This window comes from Pleurodeles waltl, chromosome 2_1, assembly GCF_031143425.1.
Source record: "Pleurodeles waltl isolate 20211129_DDA chromosome 2_1, aPleWal1.hap1.20221129, whole genome shotgun sequence".
Lineage (NCBI taxonomy): Eukaryota > Metazoa > Chordata > Amphibia > Caudata > Salamandridae > Pleurodeles > Pleurodeles waltl.
In genome coordinates this window covers 736884225-736905640 of record NC_090438.1, presented here as the reverse complement: position 1 = coordinate 736905640, position 21416 = coordinate 736884225, and the positions used below count along the sequence as shown (strand labels likewise).

The 21416-nt window shown below is 42.6% G+C and overlaps 1 protein-coding gene across 7 annotated transcripts in view; it reads left to right on the top strand.

The window, feature by feature from the left end:
* Positions 1-21416, top strand: part of FARS2 (phenylalanyl-tRNA synthetase 2, mitochondrial) — a 1511864-nt gene that overhangs the window by 946993 nt on the left and 543455 nt on the right. For all 7 annotated transcript variants that reach the window (XM_069217436.1, XM_069217450.1, XM_069217415.1 and 4 more), the window contains one exon: positions 15064-15224. In XM_069217436.1, coding sequence (XP_069073537.1) covers positions 15064-15224 — 161 coding nt within the window. The remainder of the gene's footprint in view (positions 1-15063; positions 15225-21416) is intronic.

Below are 21416 nucleotides of genomic sequence, written 5' to 3'. Positions count from 1 at the left end.
ATAAGTAAAATAAGTAAAGAGGGTCTGTTTCAGATCCCTATTAACCCCGGGGACCACCACCTCCCCAGGGTTATCTTAATGGTGGAGGGGGCTGTGCGGCCCCCCTTGAGGAGCCACTGATGGCCCTGGGGACTGTCGCCCCCCAGGGCTGGCTCTTGCTATGTCCCGGGGTGTCCACCCCCAGGACATAGCTGCTTGCTGTGGCTTGGCTGAAGCCACAGCAAACACTCCGCTGTTTTGACAGTGGAACCTATAAAGCAGATCCCGCTGTCAAACAGTGGAGTTTTCATCTCTGCCCCTGCACATGTGCAGGCGACAGAGATTAAAAGCTTATGTAAGCAGGGAGCTGCTGTTAAAGCAGCTCCGTGCTTGCTGAAGCAGTGGCACCAAGAGGGAAGCCTGAAGCTTCCTCCACAGTGCCAGATTGCCTGTAAGGGCATTTTTGTAAAATGAAAATCAATAAATAAATAAATGGGGAGGGACTGTCCCAGAAAGGACAAAAAAAAAAGAAAAAAAGAAAGTAGTAGCTCCGTGTGAAGGTCACAGACCTTCACACTGAGCAGTCAGGGTTCGAGGCCACGCTTCCCTCTTTTTTTTTTTTTTTTTTTTAAAGTACAAATTATTTTTAATTTTTAAAAATGACAGATACATGTGTTTAAATTGTACAGGAATATCTCATTCTAAGTATATCATACATGAAGTCCTAAAAAACTATCTATCTCTCTTCTTCTCACTTTCTGTCTGTCTCTCTTTCAATTTTCCCCACTCACACACCCACTCAGACACTTACGCACCCACTCCCAGACCCACTCAGACACCACGCACCCACTCACAGGCCCACACAGAGCCTTGTGCACCCACTCACAACCGTAGTTAAAGCCTCACTCATCCACTCACAGACCCACTCACACAGTTGCGTACCCACTCACAGACCCATTCAGACTTTCGCACACCCATCACAGACCCACTGACAGCCTCATACACCCACTCACAAGACCCGCGCACAACCTGATACACCTATTAATATGCTGATGTACGCGCTATCACACAGAAACTCTCACAGCCACTCTCACCCCCAGATACACCCTTTCACAGAGTTATCTCAAGTAACTATAACTCGTGCCCCAAGGTAACTATAACTTTCTCCCTCACCATGCACTACTAATTACCCCCAAAATGACAGCACTCACGACATCTTTAATAATATCAATGTAATATTTGCAGTAACATTTTTGATGAAAAAACTGCATGGCGGGGGTGCGAGTTATAGTTACGTTAGGGCACGACTTATAGTTACTTGAGATAACTATAACTATAACTGGTCAATTTCTGTGGTTTTGTACATTTGAAATGTGAGCCTAACTATAAAATCCCTGTAACCTTTGTTTTTTGAGTGAATATATATATATATATATATATATATATATATATATATATATATATATATATATATATATGTATATATATATATAAATAAAGATTCCTTTTCTCCTTCCAAGAAAGGATCAGCACTTCTGTTGCGGTGCAAGATTTAAAAAAAAAAAGTATTTTTCTGCATACCTGGTGATACACAAATGACAGTAAAAACATACCATTTTAACCAAACAAAACCATTTAAATTTACCAGTTATAGTTCTCAGGTAACTACAACTTACGTCCCCGCCATGCACAATCTTGTCATGGTGTCATAGAATATGTCATGAGTGATGTAATATGTGATGTAATTAGCAGTGCATGGCGAGAGTGCGAGTTATAGTTACTTTAATAACTACGTCTACCCAGCGACTATATATATATATTATTTTTTTTTTCTCCAAAAACAAATTGCATGAATAGCACCACTGTTATGAAACGCAAGTGGGCTAACTATGCATCAAACAATATGTTAGAGCAGTGAGAGTGAGTACTGCAATCTGCAAAAATATGAAATTCCTATAATGCTGGGACCCAGTGGGCCGCATCTCAAATCACAATGATGTTTCTGCACATCTGGCTAATCTATAGGTTATTTGTAATGGTAACATGAAATTAGCTTTTTTCACATCCATGGTAGAGTACGATAATGAGTCAGTAGTGCAGACTTCACAAGTCACAAAAACCTCTATGTAAACCGAGGTAACGCAGCTGGATTGCAGAGGTATGTTTCAAAGTAAATTGTGGCATAAAGTCAAAGCTGTTCCCAAAAATCTGTCAGAAAAGCTAAAGCTTCTTTTGACAATAGATTATCCATTTTCTTTTTCTTTAATTTCTTTTGGGTGCCGCAATAGAACCCTGGTACCTTCCATGCAAGCTTCACACTCTGGTTCTGCAGTACCATGCAAACTTCCCTGAGGTAACTTGAGTATGAAGCTAGAACAGTGGCTGCCACTTAAGTACTGTGATTCCTACCCCCATGCAGGGACCCTTGGGAGTAGCGCTGTATATGTGCCCCACACAAAAAATAATTTAAACTTGTAGTTTGGGGTCCTTTTGGGTACCCCTACAAGTGCCTTGAGGTCAGGGTATCCCTATCCTGCCCCTTCTAACTTTTTGCTAAATTTGGTGTAATTCTGTTCAACTATTTTTCTGTAGTGATAGCAAAATTTCCTTTGAGAATTAACATGCAGAATCAAAGGTTTGCTCCTCCCCTTTTTTCTTGAAAGAGTCGATATGAATGGACATTTGTTTTGGAAAGCTTTGTGTGGATTCTTCAAATTGTACCAAATTGTTAACTGAAACAAAAAACTGTCTTTCTATGGAGACTGTGACTCAACTGTAGGCACACAGTGGAGACAAGGTTAGCACGTGTTTAATATCTCTCTCATACCTAGTATAGGAGGATCACTGTCTATGGGAGGCATGTCCAACCCAATCAGTCTTCCTTCAGAGTGGTGACTTGCAACTGGTGAGAGGTGGGCCCTGTGTATATATAGACCATTCGGTGGACTGCCAGAATCGTAATAATTGCAGCTACTCTGTAGGATTTCCTGAACCTGACTATGGTCTTGATTTAAAGTTTGGCAGATGGGTCACAAATAAGACAGATGTCCTGTCCACCTTATTAGAAGTGCATTTTATACTATGCCGCTCGTAATAAAGTGAACGGGATACCCATCACTTTTGTGACCATCTGCCAAACTCAAAATCAGTGAAAGCTCCTGTACATTTACTATGTAGATCATACCTGACAGTAGTGTAGGCACTCGAAACCATAAGATAAACACCAAAGGGAAGAAAGATTGACCTGGTTGGTTAGTGCATGTTACTCTAAAATGACGTCCTGAAAAAGCCAAGGACTAGTTCCTGCTGGAAACTATGAGGTCAGAGGAAAAGACTATTCAGAAGGGCACATGATACTCAGGAGTTTAACTGAGTCTTCACTCTCTGCTTGTGGTGGTGCCAAAGCTGGGGTGGGACTACGTCCCCCAGCATTCCGGAGAGGGGCTGAATCCAGCTGCCCAAAGTCCATCTTAGCCCGGAATAGGCTGGGCTGGGCCATCCCTCTTGGCTCTAAGGACAAAGGTTTAAGGTACTGTGGACATTTATTTTATTTTATGCATTATTGGGGTTATGCTAAAACCTTTGCCTCTTGTGCAAGGGATAGAAGGGCCAAACTGAGATATACCTTAAAGTATTAATAACTACCTGCATCCCTCAGCATCACTGCCCCCTGTGTTGGGGAAACGCAGGACTGCTTCCTCGAAGCCCGCATCTGGTACCACCATTGCTGACTATTTACAGCGGGTCGTGGGGGAAATTAATAAAGAAACTGAAACTGTGGAACAACGTTTATCCTTGTCATCCCCCCAGGATCTGAGCCAATACAGGCCCATTCCGCACTTATTACCGCCAACACAGATTCTTATTCGCTACTACAAGCTTTAACTCCTGGGAATTCAGACTATGTAACTGGCCAATTAGATCCTGTTCACATTAGGGTGGTTGATCCTGTGGACAACTTGGATAACTTGGAGATGGAACAAACCCCTGTATGGAAAAAGATGTTAAAAAGGAATGGAGGAAGGAGAAAGAGGGTAGAGGTGATGGACAAATACAAGAGACAAAGTCCTGGCCCCTCAATGCCTATGTACAGTACAAGTCCTGGTTTGACCCCTGGTGCCAGTAGTAAATCCAGAGAACTTGTGTCCAGCATGGGTGAAGAGGTATTCAAGGGGTTGATTACACATGTCACAAGTATGCCGGGGCCAATCCTGACTCCCTTAGAGAAAGTGGAAGAAGCACTGACCATCCTGAAAAATTTCTTTGTGGTGCGTCATCCAGTACTGTTGCTACCCTTATGATCCCATGTCCTATTCAGCTGGCCCAGGTTAGAACTGTTAACCAGATTACATTTCTCAATATTGTACGTCCTTCTGATACCCCTTCTGCTGCCACCCACATGATTTCATCCACAATTCAGTCAGCTCATGTTAGAACTGATAATCAGACCACGTCACTCGATACAGTATGTCACCCTGTTATCCCTTTAGGGGGTGTTTCAAAGTATACGAGGCAGTCTACTAACTGTGAGCAGGGGAGAGGTAAATCGATAATGTGGCCAATAATGTGACTATTGACCTACCCGCTGCATGTGGCCCATATGTGGCAATTATAATTGATGCCCCCTCTTGCCTCTAGGTGAGGTTGAGTCTGCAGATCAATTAAGGAACAAGGTTCTGCATTAGTTAAATCTAAGTTCAGTTTTCCAATAGCGAGAGCTGGTCTAATAATTATGATGAGAAAAGTCCATTGGATTGGACCAACCAGGAAAACTTTTAAGAGGGACTGTGTTGTTATAAATGTCACACAGTCTAGGGCTGCAGGGTAGATGTGATCTAAATCCTGAGCAAATAGTATAAATCATGGGAGCATTGCTGTCCTTTCCCTGGGGTACTTTTATCGCCAGTTGCACCCATCTCGTAGGTGCCAGTTCCTACTCCACCTGCTCAATTCCAGTTGAATGATTACAAACTTGCTATTCCTACATTTAATAGATTCACAGCTTTAAGCGAGTTACCTGAAATAGACTAACATAACACCAGTGGGGTTTTATGTGTCTGGAAGGAACAGGGTGTTCAATCATATGCCCTTGAATGTACCAACAAGGGGCAGACCGATGGATCTGCTGCACATTTTTGTAATCACACGACCTAGCCAGTTGACCCAGTGGTACTAGGAACTGCCAGCCAATCTAATGTATGGTTCCATCATACAATTGTTTTGGGAAATGTCCTGAACAACGTGTTGTAAACAACACAGGTGATTCCCACGCAAGTGTAACCACGCTTGCCGGAACAAAGACTGCCTTTTTCTGTGATTTAACCATGCATGTGCTGAACTAAGCATATGCATGGTTATGGCACAGAAAAAGGCAGTGGATTGGGAGAGGATGTGGTGAAGTAAATGGGGCAGGGGTGCCGTGTAGTTTTGAGGGATGGAGGTGGATTAAGGGCTTGGGGTGGGTGGGGCATCAGGTTGTTTTGGGTTTTTTTAAGAGGCGGGGTGGGGTTTTGGGTGTGTAATTTTTTAGGGCTTATCTATTTTATTTTTTAGGAGCAGGGGATTTGGTTATTTTTATTTAGGGCTTAGGGTGGGGGAAAGTGGTAGTTTATTTTTAAAGGGGTGGGAGAAGTTTTAAGGAAGGGCGGGAGGAGGGAGGAGAGGAGGAAGGATAGGGAGAGGACGCAGTGAGGTAAGTGGGGTTGCCGCAGGTAGGGGGTAGTTTTTAGGGGTGTGGTGAATTACGGGTGGTTGGAGAATTGGGATAGTTTGGGAATTGAGGTAATTTACTTAGGGGGAAAGGTTTTAAGGCTCAGGGCGGTTGGGGGTTGGGTTAGTTTTGTTTTATGGGACGGGGTGGGGGTCAGTGTTCATGGCAGGTGGGGGGTCAGAGTAGTTTAGCTATTAGGGATGGTGGTTGTTTTGGGCTTTAGGGTGGGTATAGGGCTGTATGATAGAGCCACACATGCAGTTTCCATACATGCCTTTACCACAATGCTTTTACAACAAAATTAGTTGTAAAGGCATGCATGAAAACAATGCGGTCATGGTTCAGACTGCGTTATTAAGGCATGCGTTGTTGGTGCATGCGTTGTTCCATCATACAATCATCCCTTTTGACAGTATTAGAGGAACAAAAAGGGGTATGCTTTTTTACATCATGGAATATATTTGGTTTAAAAAATAAGCTAGATGCTCCTGAATGGGTTCAAATTACCAGAACTTCCCATGTGATTTGTTTACAGGAGACATGGGACGTAACTCTCTCCCATGTGGAAGGCATTTTTACTATTTCTACTCCTGCAGATCCTTCATTGTCATGTCGACCGAAGGGTGAACTTCAAATTCTAATTTCTAGCTTGTCACCAGTGGTCGTCAACAGATCCTTTAGTGCCTCACCTTATCACCAGTTTATGTGGCTGTCATATTTGGGAGGATCCAGTTTGGTTTTAATCAATTTTTACAATAATATTTTTGACACCACATGTACACGGTTATTGCTTCTCAAGAGGCAGATCTAGACATGTTCCTACAAGCCTGTGCCCCAAATTGTTCTATTCGATGTACTGGGATTTTAATGTACAGAAATGCACTCTTGCTGCCTAACTGGTGTACGGTATAATCGATCTAGGAGGTGACATAGCCCCCCACCTTTTACACAATGGTTATGGACAGCCACTTAATTCCCTTATTTTTAAGTATGATTTATCATTATTAGAGACCAATGTTGGAGTAAAAAAAGTTCAGATTCCTTCCTATATTGGCAAAGGAGCTAGCACAATCATTGATCACTATTTAATCCCCTGTCCTCTTAGGATTTTTGTTATGGACTATAGAATTACAGAGACTGCAGGAAGTGAGCACAACCCACTAGTTGTCTCCATGTTAATATATACAGAAAAGCTGAGGATTGATACCGACATTGTTAATATAGACGCTACAGGGCCAAATGGTGTCTGGGTTAAGTGGACGGGGTAGTCCCATCAGTAGTACTCCAGAAGCTGCTAAAAACTAATGAAGCATAATTTATGTACTGCCTATGTGATAATGTTGATAATGCATTATTGAGCCATATGTTTGAAGCCAATACTAGATCACTCAGTGCATTTTTGACCCGAAAGCCTAGGCCCTGGTCTGCAACAAAGCACAGTTGGTTTGACCGTTCATGTACCCAGTCTGCTAAGTTGCTGCGGTTAGCACTGCATAATTCCCCATGGGGCAATATTGCCATCAAGCAATTTAGGAAGCAATTATTAAATGGCTTTAAACAAAAGGAAGAGGGTACTCAGGGAGAAGCCTGGGCAAATTTTAGCCCAAGCCGCTGGCACTAATAATGCCACCCTGTTCTGAAGCACTTTAAATGCCCCATTCCTGAAAGATAATGCAGCCCCAAAACTCACTTTGCATGTTCCATCTAATGGGTGAGTTGGGCACTATTCCAACATATTTGGCTCCTTAGTAGGCGATACGAAAGAGATAGATAGTTTAAAAGATAGTAGACCCATGGGTATAAACTTGGAGAAATTCTTTCTTGCCATAGATTATAGTGCAGGGGATAAAGCACCCAGGCCTGATGGTGTCCCGGTTGCTACCTTTAAGGCTGTGAGAGAACTTTGGGGCCCTATCCTGACCTGTGCAGCTGCAGAGTATATGTCTCCCTCCAGTTGGGCTGATTCGATCATAGTGCCTATCTTTAAGAAGGGGGACAGATTGGATCCCAAGTGCTATCGTCCAATTTCTTTACTGGACTCCTCGGCCAAGTTGATGCGGATGGTTCTCTTACAAAGATTAGAGCAGTAGGCAGCTGATAATTCTATTTTGACAAAATGTTCAGCATGGCTTTACAAAAGGGGTGGCAACAGTAGAACATTCCTCCAACTTGGACTTATTGGTAAATATACAAAGGCCAAGTTTGGAAAACTATATTTGTGTTTTTCAAACCTAGGCCTTGCCTTTGATTTTGTGGATCATTCGATTATGTGGCAAACCTTACTCTCATTTGGGCACCCGAGAAATTTTTTACATTTCTAACTAGCTTATATGGGAAGTTGACCACCAAGGTACACTTTGGCCCAAATGGGAAATGCACTGACTCCTTTAGAGTTAAGAAGGGAATAAGTCAGGGTTGTGTCTTGGGCCCCATCTTTTTTTTGTATTATATTAATGGGATTGAGGATACCCTCAGGGCTCTGCAGGCTGGTGTGCCTATTGTCGCTGGACTTTCAGTCCCTGTGTTACTTTACGCCAATGACGCTGTTCTAATGTCAAGAACAGCCGTCAGCCTGCAGAAACTTATGGATACTTTTGTAGACTTTAAGGAATGTAGGAAACTGACAATAAATACTACCAAGACCTATAATGTGGTATGTGGGGAAAAAACCCAGAGGAGTAGAACCTTTTTAGGTTGAGCGTAGCAGCGCTTGCGCGCTGCCTTTCCCAAAGTGTAGTTATCTATTTGGGCTTTTAACTTCATCCACCAAACACCCATCACGTTCACTCATTGGTATGCTTGCTCTTCAAAAATCCTTTGTTATCATTGGCAAATGCTTTACGTTTGTCCTTCCGTGGGGCAGTTTGGTTACCGCCTTGGGCTTTGCCCCTGTTGTGTGGCTAATTGCACTTTTGCTGCCACATTTGGCTGTGTGCGAACTTCTTTTTCCTTTAGTGTGTCTCCTTTACGCTCATGTTCATGGCGGCCGTCGGCTCGCTTATGTGAAACTGTATTACTTTTTATTTTCAATTTACGTGGCAAGAAAAGTACAGTTAGGAGTTTACAACGTCTATACCTCTAACTCGAGCAAATGCGAGACCCATTACATTGCAAATGCTTGTTTATTAAAGGATCCCCAATTGCAAGGGTTAACACATTTAATTATCTAATGGTATCGTTTGCGAGTAATGGTTCTTGTGGCAATGACATACAAGGTGCCAGACTTGAAATGAGTAGGGCTTGTGAGGGTATCTTCAGATTTTCATATACGCTCCGTAGTTGCCCCATCAAAGAAATGATTAATATGTAGCAAGCCAAAGCATTGTCTGTTGCTGTGTATGGACGAGGCATTTGGGGTTACGCGCAGGGTGGCCCCTTACTGACAGAGGAGAATGCCTTTCCCAACATCTGCTGAGTATCCCCACCTCGATTTCAACATACATTACCCATAAGGAGGTTGGGCTTAACTATCGAGAACATCAACTCTTACTCAAACCCATTCTGCTTTGGCTATCAATTTGGGCTACGTCTGAAACAAGCTTTACAAAATATATTATTGTGGACTGCTTTGCTATTCATTATGCTTTCAACATTCCCTGTTGTGTCATATTAATGATATTTTTAAGAAGCTCCCCGCACACTTACAGCTGAGTTGCCTGATAGAGTATTGGCCCTGCAAAAAAGGGAGCTGAAAGCCCCTTATTTACGTTCTAGGGCCCATATTTATACTTTTTGACGCTAAACTGCGCTAACGCAGTTTAGCGTCAAAAAGTTTTGCGCCGTCTAACGCCATTCTGAAGCGCCATGCGGGCGCCGTATTTATGGAATGGCGTTAGACGGCGCAATCAGACCGGCGCTGCCTGGTTTGCGTGGGAAAAAACCACGTAGACCAGACAGCGCCGGCGTAGGGGGAAAATGGCGCATGGGCGTCTTAAAATGGGGCAAGTCAGGTTACGTCGAAAAAATCGTCTTAACCCGACTTGCGCCATTTTTTAACGACGCCCTTCCCCCATCAACATGACTCCTATCATTGTAAAGATAGGAGTCATGCCCCCTTGCCCAATGGCCATGCCCAGGGGACTTCTGTCCCCTGGGCATGGTCATTGGGCATAGTGGCATGTAGGGGGGCACAAATCAGGCCCCCCTATGCCACAAAATATTATTTAAAAAAAATAAAAAAATACTTACCTGAACTTACCTGAATGTCCCTGGGGTGGGTCCCTCCAGCCTTGGGTGTCCTCCTGGGGTGGGCAAGGGTGGCAGGGGGGGTCCCTGGGGGCAGGGGAGGGCACTCTGGGCTCATTTTGAGCCCACTTGTCCCTTAACGCCATGCCTGACCCAGGCGTTAAAAAGCGGCGCAAATGCGCCGTTTTTAGCCACGCCAACTCCCGGGCGTCTCTTTTGCCCGGGAGTATAAATACCACGTAAAGGCCTGGGAGTCATTTTTTAGACGGGAACGCCTCCCTTGCATATCATTAACGCAAGGAAGGGGTTCACGCTAAAAAATGACGCACATTCCGGGAACTTTGGCGCTATTCGCCTCTAACGCCATAGTATAAATATGGCGTTAGTTGGCGTTAGTTTTGCGTCGAAATTGCGTCAAAAAAAACGACGCAATTTCGGCGCAAACGGAGTATAAATATGGCCCTAGATGTGAAAAACTGGCGATTACCGAAGGAGGGAACTCTACAATTTGCTCATATATTTCATTTTCATTTAGTGAAGGTTTTCAACCTACCTGTCTACGATCACACGCCGTCGGCACCGGTTAATTTTAACTAGGCTGCGGATGGGAATTGTGCATTTTTAAATCCTCTCTACTGTTAAAAACAATTACCCAGAGAGATGATCCCTTGTCCATGTGATAGTATTTCTAAGCAAAGCACTAAGCACTTCATTCTTTTCTGTAGTTTTTATGATGGGTTGACACGATTTTATTTGAAATCTTTTTTTATTGAGAAAAATCTTATGGATTATAAAACAATGTTAAAATTCTTATGCATGATGTATGTAATTCTTGATTTAGAACGTTTCATATTATTGTTTTAATTGAGGGAATTAATCCTCTTATTCCATTTCGTTTTTATCACTGTTGTTGATAGTGTATAAATTGCTCTTTCATGGTCAACTTGTTTGCATCGAATAAAGAATTTTAAATTGAATCAAGTCTTGATTTTCCACACTGCAGCCCTACAGGGTCACAAATAGTGACTGGAAGGACGTGTGAATCCTTTATGGTGCTGTCATAAGGTTTCCCATTATCCAAAATGGAGAGATAAAACAACCTAGTTGTGTGGAACTGTTCCTTTTGAATCTGGGCATCAGAAACGTAAGGGCTGCTATGAATGGAGTGGAGAGCCTATCACTTAAAGCCAAAATGTATGTAACTCGAACAGTGTTAAACCTTCATACCCCATCAGGAGCCTGAGGATGGAAGGGTGTAGGACAGAAAAGACATACGTTGATAGGGAGGAGAATGTTGAAGCACACAATATGTTCCTCCAGTGAGAACTATGTTGTCACTATGTTGAATTGTCGCGCCCAGTTCTTATGCAGTTTTTGCTTAACTTCTCAAGGACACAAAATATTTGAAGAGAGGTCCATCCCATGACTAAGGTGGTGCCATCTAAGCCATTGACGGGTGTAAAGAGCCTAATTGCTTCTTCTCCGGTCACAGGTTTAGGGGGTGTTGACATTTCCAGATATCAAGAACATAGGGTTCCATAGAGACTTTAGAGTTGCTATACTTGCCTCTCTGCTCTAACATTCTGAAAAACATTGCTTTGAAAGGTCACATTAAACTATACAGATGTTTATTTACTTTGCATTTGTTTGTAGCAGCACTCTACCCCAGGGTAACATGTGACCTGTTCAACCACTCTCGTATTTCAGTTTCATTTAAGGCGACCACTTTGGGTGTTATTGTACTATGTTTTAGGCACCACTATGCAGCAGCCTCTCCATGAGTGTTATTAAAGGCACCCTAAAGCAACAGAAACTATATTTCGGGGAGTCAGTCTAGCATCCTTAAATTATTTTTATGAAATGTATTTTGATCAAAAACATGACTCTCTTCACGGTCAAAAGGAAGGCTCTAGAGCTTCTAAAATGAACCTGCACGGTTGCTTGAGTTTTGTGTTGACTTTCCTGTACCATGCGGCCTGTGCGCCATAGGCAGCCAACGCTAATGATATCAAGGCTCTTCCTGCTTGCAGCATGGCCGTAATTGTGAAAGTGTTTAGCTTCTAGTCGAGCTCTGTAGAGACACGAGTTTGACTCGAATTCAAGGCTATATTTTGCAGTAGTCCTTTGCTCAGCATCCTTGCGAAGGAGATGCACTCTAGTGTGGTAGTGGTTTGTGTTCTGTTGAAAGTTAGCAATCGTGCAATCGTGGACTGTATGTACCTTGTGACAAAAATACCTTGTTACTTGCCAAATATCCATAGTTCAAAGAATGAGTAGTTTGTTAACATAGCGTAATTGTAAAACACACATTCAACTCTTTGCGCTGAATGACAGACGTTTATTGCTGCCCAGCTCAGTGGTGCTCATTTTATCAACCTCGGAAGGTAGAAAGGCTTAGTGGACCTGTGACTCAGATCAAATTCACACCCCTGCAGTGGATGCTTATAGCTCACATCAACAACCCCTTGGCTGAAGGCTTGGTTGGTCTTATTGTGCTGCAAAAGGGCTTCACTAAAGGTTTCAGACTTGCGCTCGGTGGCGGTGGTTGGTTGGAAAAACATTGGTAGGTGTTGTGTATGTGTAGCACTGCCTTTTATAAAAATTAAAAAAAACAGTAAATTCATGTCCGTGTATCCATGGGTAGTACACACGTTGGAGATACTACTACAGCTTGAAAAACAAAAGTGAAAGATTCTCAGATATTCACATACCTTGCCGTTTAAGCCCTTAGCCGAAGTCCTCGTCCTTATATTGTGTCTTAGAATCAAAATTTCCCCCCTTTATCTCATTTTAACTGACTTTGCACCATGATTAAGCTCTTTGTGGTATTGAATGTAAAAAATGCCCTCACGATTTTTCATTTGTTTCATAGCTGTACATTTCTATATCGGGTTTCTTTCCATAAATATGTTTGTTTTCTTTGCAAAGTATTTCTTACATTTTCAAATTGGCAAATGGATTTCCAAACCGATACCCATATTTAAAGGCACATTTGTGATTATCTGGTCCAGAGTCCTTTTGCTTGGAATGTTCTTTAAATAAACTGGCTCCTTTACAATATACATTTGCATCGATGTTTGTGTTTGTTTATGTGATGTAACTGCTATTCCTTTACCACAGCGGTCGCCTTTTTGTCCTTTTCAATCTATTATTTGGTGGTCAATCAGACCCCTCTTACTGTTTGTTGTCCAATAATATTTTGAGTATCAGTTGCAAGATGAGCACTATTTTGTCTTCGTTGGATCCCGTGTTTAGCCCAATATAGAGCGCCTTACCAACCCTTATGGCAGAATAGTTCTTATCATGTAAATATGGCTGTTCTATCTGGTCACATCTCACCTTCTAAACACTGCTAGCATATGGTGCAAAGTGAGGTTTTCATCATAATACAGGCATTTACAATACATTAGAATGTGTGTTTATTCCTTAGATGTATCCTGCTATTTTTTTACTCTCCCCTGTATAACTTAAATTCGACCTCTTCCCAGATTTGAAAAATGCAACAACATACAAGAAATCTACACTACAAAGTGATTGGAATCATTAATGACTGGTCATGATTGACAAAGGTCTATGACGCTTTGGTTTAATTTTATTTTCACAAAATCGCATCCATGAACTATATCGGCATCGCAGACCATCCAGCAGGTTATCAAGATGATTAATTTAAACTTGATTCTTTTCTCAACCTGGGATTTTCTTTAATTACACATTTGGTGAAAGTGAATGCCTACAGTTTCAGCGACCTATCAAAACACAGGGACTACGAACAGGAGTGAATTAAGGAACAGAGACTAGAGGGTGACTGACCCAGAAACTATCATTTGAAGAAGAAAATGAGTAGAACACTCTCTGGTTAAGTAGGATGGTCTAGCTTGTTAAATTCATTTTTTTATGTAGAGTAGTTGAGCAGAGTAGTTGAGTTTCCACGTAATGTGTACCAACAAGATTCTTCACAAATTCTTCATGTGTTCTGGAAGTTGTATGTTGTGGTAACCATTATGTTTGTTTTTGCCGTACTACAGTGAGGTATTTTACAGTCAGTGTTATGCTGCACCGGTGGAGAAAAGAAGAGAGTATCATATTCTCGCTGGTAACCTGTACAGGAATGTCTTTTACTGGTCGCAGCATACCTACTCTACCTATTGACTAGATACAGAATATAAGTGGGAGCAATCAGTACTACTCTGGTTTTAGGATGTGGAGCACACTATGGCCTAAAAATATGGTTATTAGCAGACTAAAAATCCAAAATCTAGGTTATATCAGAGCATCATGACCATACATTTGGGAAATTCCTTCATTCATTGTTGGGTGATGAGGGCTTAGTTTATGGATTAATGGACTATATTTAAGAGGCTGTGGTGGAAGGGGGGTTTATGTGCCTGATCCCTACCTCATTCCACTAGGTTTTGCCATAGATGGCCCAGTCTGAAATCTCATGCCCATTGGCATGCTAAGCTGCCTCAGTTTGGACCCATGATCCCTTTATTTCCTCTAGTGTGAGAATACCCTTTGTCTTCAAGGGTGGGGGATTATTTCCTTACTTCATTCACTCTTATTAATGTAAGTTGGCCTTTTACTGTAAATGCACCTTACTACTTTTGTTGCCATCAGTCAGGAGAACACCTGGCAATAACAGCACAAGCCACTCTGAACTCTCTTGACAAACTCTTGCAAGATTTGAACATATCGGTTAGAGACAATTGCTGTCTATTGAAGTCCCTCCCACCTCCCACCCACATTCCCCAAGACAGGCCATAATGTGAGAAATGTATATAGATGTAAATGGACTTGGAATCATATGTTATGGTATGTAGAATCTTATTACCCTAATGCAAGGCAACAAATCTATGCACCAGCTTAAGGTCTGAATGTGTGACAATAATGCGATCATTGTAAAACACACCGACCCTGTTTAACGCCCAAAATTTCTTCTTAATGGAATCATGACAATCAATTCTATGCATTTTTCTAACAGGTAAGCGAACAGGCAGGGTCTAATGGGAAATTATACAAAATGTAAAGGTTGCATTTCCTAAACTGCACTGTTGGATTCATGAAATATTGAAATGTTGGCACGTGTTTTCCATACTTCTTTACGTGGTGTTTGTAAAGTAATTCATCTTGCATTTGTAATCTTTAATCTTCCTTTTCTAAGTTCTTTTATGTGTGTCTGTTACTTACAGCTGGTGCTCATGGGAAGATCGGCTGGGCCTTTGGTTTGGGACTGGAAAGGTTGGCCATGATACTTTACCAGATTCCTGATATCCGTCTCTTCTGGAGTGAAGACGAGCGCTTCCTCAAGCAGTTTTATGTTGATCACATTGACCAAAAAGTACAATTTCAGGTGAGAGACGAAAGAAAATTAAAAATGACGAGCATTGACAATTTGCATTGAATCAAGTGTATGCATTCTCTATTTATGAGGCACAGATCTGTGAAATCCTTCCCTGAATTCTTGGAAGATAGACCTGAGAAATTCTGTTGTTTTATCACTGCTAGCTTTGCGCAGCGCATAGTGGTGCTTATATCATGGAGGATTGCAGAGCTGACAGAGCTGTGACTTATTAACACATAAATAAATGCGTCCGTTCAGTCATTGATCGTTACACCTTTCACTCATCATTTGTTGCTTCACGAAACTGTGATCCTTCTTAGACCACTCACTTGTCCCAGGCAAGGCAAGTGCCTGTTTGTCAGTAGTAGCATGTTATGGTTCCTAGAAGAAGGAGAAAAGTTATGTCTTTGTTGAACAAAGGTTGTTACGATCAAGCGTACCAGATAGTGTTGACTACCTGGTTGCAAAAGACCTGTTTGTAGGCTTACCAAATACTTACAGGGGCTTACAGTCCGCCCATTCATTTGCTTTATTGTTATTGTTATTTGCTTGATTTTTATTTGATGTCTTCCCTTGTCCCATCTTGTCCATCCCCAGTTTGTCCCTTCCTTGGAAAATACCCTCTTTAATGTCTCTCTGATTGGTTGCCTTCTTTCATTCGGCTGGTCACTTCCAGATAAGTACTTATGTACCAAGAGAGTGCATGTGTTTTCCAACTCACTCCCTGTTGTTAGTAAAATGTTGTTGATTTTATCTATTTGCCTTGACAACGCGCTAGATGTGGGTCATTATTCAGCAGTTGTAAATTATCAGTGAAAGGAAAAGCTGACAATCTTCACGATTGATATAATGTGAATGCTGATGTGTCCAGATAAAAGCCACTAGGCTTACAAGAATGTTGAAATCAACTTGGCAGTAGAATTAATAATGCTATCTGGAGAATAATTTACTGAGCAATGTTGTGTGCCTAGTTAGCTTTGTGATACACAGATAAAACTGCCTTCATGTGTTAATGACAAAGCAATGGATCCTGCAATGCTTGGTGGTAGAGATGTGCCTTCCAATGAACTGAAGCTCTGGCAATACATCTCGATTTCACCCTAACTAACAGGGTAGGGGCACAAGAAGGTCTGTCAAGTGGTTACAGTTGAATGCTGCTATGTCGGGGCATCTGCAGTGCTTGTAAGTACAGGAGCACTGAATGAGGTTTGGTCAGTATATAATAACCTTCCAGCGCCCTAAGGACGAGTGTGCGTTGTATTTTCTATGAGCGGGTATCTCAGTTTTAGAAAGAGGAGAGGGGTGAGATCAATAGCTCACAGGCTAGATGCCCACAGCTTCAAAAGAGACAAGTCTTGCATTCTTAGGCTGCAGTCCAAGCCAGTTACACCTCATACCCTTCAATCTAACCCTGGCAAATGTAAATCCAGTATCCCCATACTATCTCCAAGGCAGAATGAAGATTCAATTACAGCATAAAATGCAGTCGCGGCTCGCGCTGATGGATGGGGGCGGGGTGCACGCATGTGCGAGGGGATAATTAAATTACAAAAAAATATTTTTTTAAACCACTTACCTCCTCTCCTGCGCCACTCCTCTGCTCCTCCGTCTCGCTGGCGAGGCAGGCACAGACTCCTAGCCTGCCCTGCGCCAATCCTGATGCTGCTTAGAGCAGCATCAGGATTGGCTGGGAGTGCCCTGGCTGGGCGCTCCCAGACAGACTGGGAGCCTGTGCAGGCTCTCTCCTGCCCAGCAACCGTGTTGCTGGGCTGAAGAGAGCCCTGTGCACATGTGTGTTTGGCCGGCCCGAGACGGGCGCCCAAACACACATGCGCTCACACTCGTCACCCAGTGGCCCCGCCCCTTTTCCCTCCAAAACGATCATAAACATAGTTTATGATCGTTTTATGGGAAAAAGGTTTGCAGGTGCCGCTGCTGGCGGTGGGATGACGCTCCTCCGCCCCTGTGGAGGAGCCTCCCCTGATAAGATGTGCTGAGAGGTACATGTCTGAAAATGATTTGAACATGGACCCCAAATTCAGTAGACGCGAAGTTCAATATTTATAAAGAACTTCCTTCATTGAAAGTCAGCCTCATAACGTGGTACTCATTCGCTTATTTCAAGAGATCACTTTCCTTCTTTTTGGTCAGATAAGTCTAAGAGCAAAGTATAGTGTCCTCCCATACTAAAGGTTGTTCTAGTACTTGCCAAGCCATTGTGCATTGGTATACACGTTCCACTCTGCAAAGTAACTACTGGCTGATTAATTCATCCTAAACTTGTGTTTATAAAATATTTTCCCAGGATGACAATAATATTGAACTTGGCCAGGAAGTGTGTCTTCGGTGTTGGAAATCAGGATTCCCAGTGCAGTTTTTTAAATGTTTTTCTCCATCAGTGGCTGATTTCTCTAATCTGGAATTTCATCTGCCTTGGTTTGTTTTTAACTGTTACATGTTCCTTCAATAAAGAATGTGAATGGATTGAAGGCCTGTTTCTTTGTGTTTAAAGGCCTTAATTCAAAGTAAGATAAGAGAATTGATAAGAGCTTAGTACACTTGTTTAACACAAAAGCGGATGCTGAATACATTTCCCTAAAATGTAATACTTCATTATTTTTATCTGTTTCTCTGGAGACCCTAATCTCTGTCAGAATCCTTTTCAGAGGGCCTTAGGACATGCAGGGGATTCTGGGTCCAACCGTGGGGGTTGAGGGCTTTGACTCCATATATCCTGGGCCCCGCTGACCATGGATTCTAAGGAACTAGGCAAAGTGCCCTTTCTGCACCTGACTCTCAGTGATAGATGTGGTCGAGCAGTGCATGGCTCCCTCGGTTGTGGGAGGTGTAGATACAGGTTAATGATCATGACTCGTAACTCACAGAACGCACAGAAGTAGCAATAAATCAATGTCCAGGCAAATACTTCCTTTTTTAGGCTGAAATAAATATTTTATTTCTAACTCTACTCATGCAAAGGAAGGTTACAACATTTACAGACAACAACACATTCCCCCATGAGGTTGGGGCTCTTGTGCTCCAGGCTCCAGAGAAGGTGGTCTTGGTTTCCCTGGTAATGTCCCCTCACTCAGCAGGGAGACTAGCAGGCATTGGCCCCAGTCCTAGTGACAGGCAGAAGTCTTGCAGAGTTTCCTCTCTACAGCCTGCCTGGCTGCTTGGCAGATTACCATTTTTGGTGTCTTAATCTTCCCTTCTTACAGTTCATTTCCAGACACCAAATGTGATTTTCGTGTGGGTCTTTGAAGGTATATGTTGCGGTTCTGCTTCTTTCCCACTACATACTTCTCCTCTCACCCTTCCTTTTGAAAGGCCACCTGGCACAGCAAGAAAGACTCCGAAGCCGACAGTCCCACAGCACAGGCCATTGAAGTGACTAGAGTTCACACCTGATTGTCAGCCACAGTGATATGTGCATCAAAGTTAATCCTAGGCTCCTGGTCCTACTTTTTATGATTCCCCCCATAAGCCCAATCTCCTTCCTAAGATATGTCCAGGCCCTTCCTTGAAATTTCTCACTGAATCAAAGAGCACCCATTTAAGGGTACAGGGGGAGCCTTGCTCTCCCACCTCTAATGTTTCCACCCTGCTCACAGGAATGCAGCAATACAGAAATCTGTATGGGGGATTTCTCTACCTCTCTATGTATTCACCAAGCAGTCCTGGGCTTCCCAAAATGGAACCCAGGGTCCTCCATGTAATGTACCATCACAGGCACACTTGCGCTCAGTGTACGTACACAGCACACACTCTATCAAGCACTGCAGCCTCCATGTAATGTGCCACCACTGACACACATGCCGTCAGCATAAACAATTCCTCTGCGCACACTTGTCAGTACTGTAGCCTTTCTGTGTTACCACTTACAAGCACACATGCAGCAGGCACACAAATTCACTGTGTGTGTGCTGCACAACTCTGTACCCTTCCTGTATGGTACTCCTTGCAGATACACATACACCCAGAATATTCACTCACCATGCACGCACAGCATAGCACTACATTACTTATGTACTGTGTTCCTCACAGGTACACATGCATCCAGTACATGCATTTACCATGCACTCACTGCATAATACTGCTCTAACCCTGTACTGTATTGAACCCTCCCAGGCACACATACAACCAGTGCAGAGTCACCGCTCCTGTACTGTGCAGCACGTCACATCTAATTATGTAGGCAAGATGCAAGCTAAGCACACAGCAGTGGAATTTTAAAAAGTAATTGAGCCTGTAAGCCTCACTCCAGTGACACGGGTTAGAAAGGACCTGTTCACTCCTACTGTCATTATGCAGTATGGTGCAGCCGTCGGCGATATTATGCTGCTTAATTCCTGGTGAAGGCAGTAACCTCACAGCACCATGAGGGTAGGGCTTTGGGCGCACCTCCCCATCCACCAAGACCGCAGTCCATGAGACAGGCCTAAGTCAGGGCCCACAGGCATGATCCATGTTTGTCTCTGACAACAAAAATCATCAGCATAAAGGCGCCAGACAATTGTACAGTTGGGCACTCATGCATGGGTACATATCTATCACCATACAGAGGACTTTTCCGTCTAGACAATCTTGGACAGCGGCAATTGTCTAGCAAATGTACAAAAATAGCAACACATAGTTTTCAATAGTTGATGACTGAAATGAAGTCACAATCCAATTTAATTATTTACTTATGTTTTTTTCTAGTCAGCATTGACATACTAGTTGGACCACTACATGTAATGTGTTCTTCTGACTGAAGAGATGTTCTCTACCAGTTATGACTTTTTTATTACAAATCGAATATCTTAGGTTTATTTTGTGTAAAATTCAGCTACTAAAAGCATTATTTAGACTAACAAAGCAAGTTCAGTTATTTGATAATCCCTCCAATGAACCCTCTGTGTACCAAGGTGGCATGAGTATGTACCTTTTTTTATCTTTCTCTGTTGGCTGTTAGCCAATAACATACATCTATGTTATCAAATATTCAATGCAAATATTTATGCAACTACATGGACAACACTGATGCATAGAATTTACAGAGGGGGATGCGCTAGTGACACTATGTCAAAGCCAGTGCCCATTTGGTCGAGGAATCTAGTTTGAATTGTGAAAGAAAATAAATGGAACAAACGTGATGTATAAGAGAAACCTCCACCCCAGCCCTCCCTTGCATCCAGTTATGTATAAACAAGGATTAGAACTGGGGCTGTCATATATATATATAATAATAATGGGAACATGACAACCTAAAATAAAAATTGTCACAGGTACAGTGTTTAAGCCACAAACAATGTGGAGGGAAGATTGTCATGGGTGTCGTAGATCAGATTTGCCCCCAAAGCCTGCCCCAGGAGTCCAGGGGAGCTCCTTTATTGTGACTTCTGCTCAATTCCAGTATCATATTGTATTGTAGCATTTACATAGCACTAACTATACCTATGTGGGGTGGTGAAGTGCCTGTCTACATGAGTAGCATGCTTCACCCTGTAGGGTGTGTGGTTGGAAGGAGGTTGTTTATATTGTGATCCTATGTAGGAAGTGTTTCCATGTCACGCCTGATGGCCCCCATCTTATCTTGTTATGGGATGCAGCGTGTATGATTGGCCAGCTCAGATTTCGACCATTGTAGAACATCTTGTACCCATCTTTGTACCTTGGGGGCCTTCTTGACTTTCCAGTTCATAGCTATATTGCGCCTAGCGATTACCAGGATAAGATCAATACAGCCGTAAGTCTTATTCTGGTGTTGAGTTCTATAGCTCATGCACAATAAGCATTGTTAATGTGTCAAACAATTTCCAAATTCATAACCTCTATAATAATATTTACAATGTGTCTTCTCAGTATGACTATATTTGACCACATTCCCAAACCATATGATAGAATCTTGCATAAGCTGGTGACAACATGGGCAAGAATCATCCATACCTGAACACATCAGTGAATTTCTGTAAGGTGACAAATACATCTGATGGATATGATTGATGTGGGTAAATTTAAACCTGACATTTCTAGTTACCTGCTCCAAAACCTTCCACCAGCCTGCAGCAGTCATCTCCACTCCATAGTCCCGCTTATGTGATGTGTGTATTTAAGCCAACAGTGTTTAACTACCCTAAACGCCTTTGGCAGTTCTCTCAAAGGGGTCACAGTATCTTAAACCACTTGAAGCAATGTGAAGCCCCCATGGAACTCATG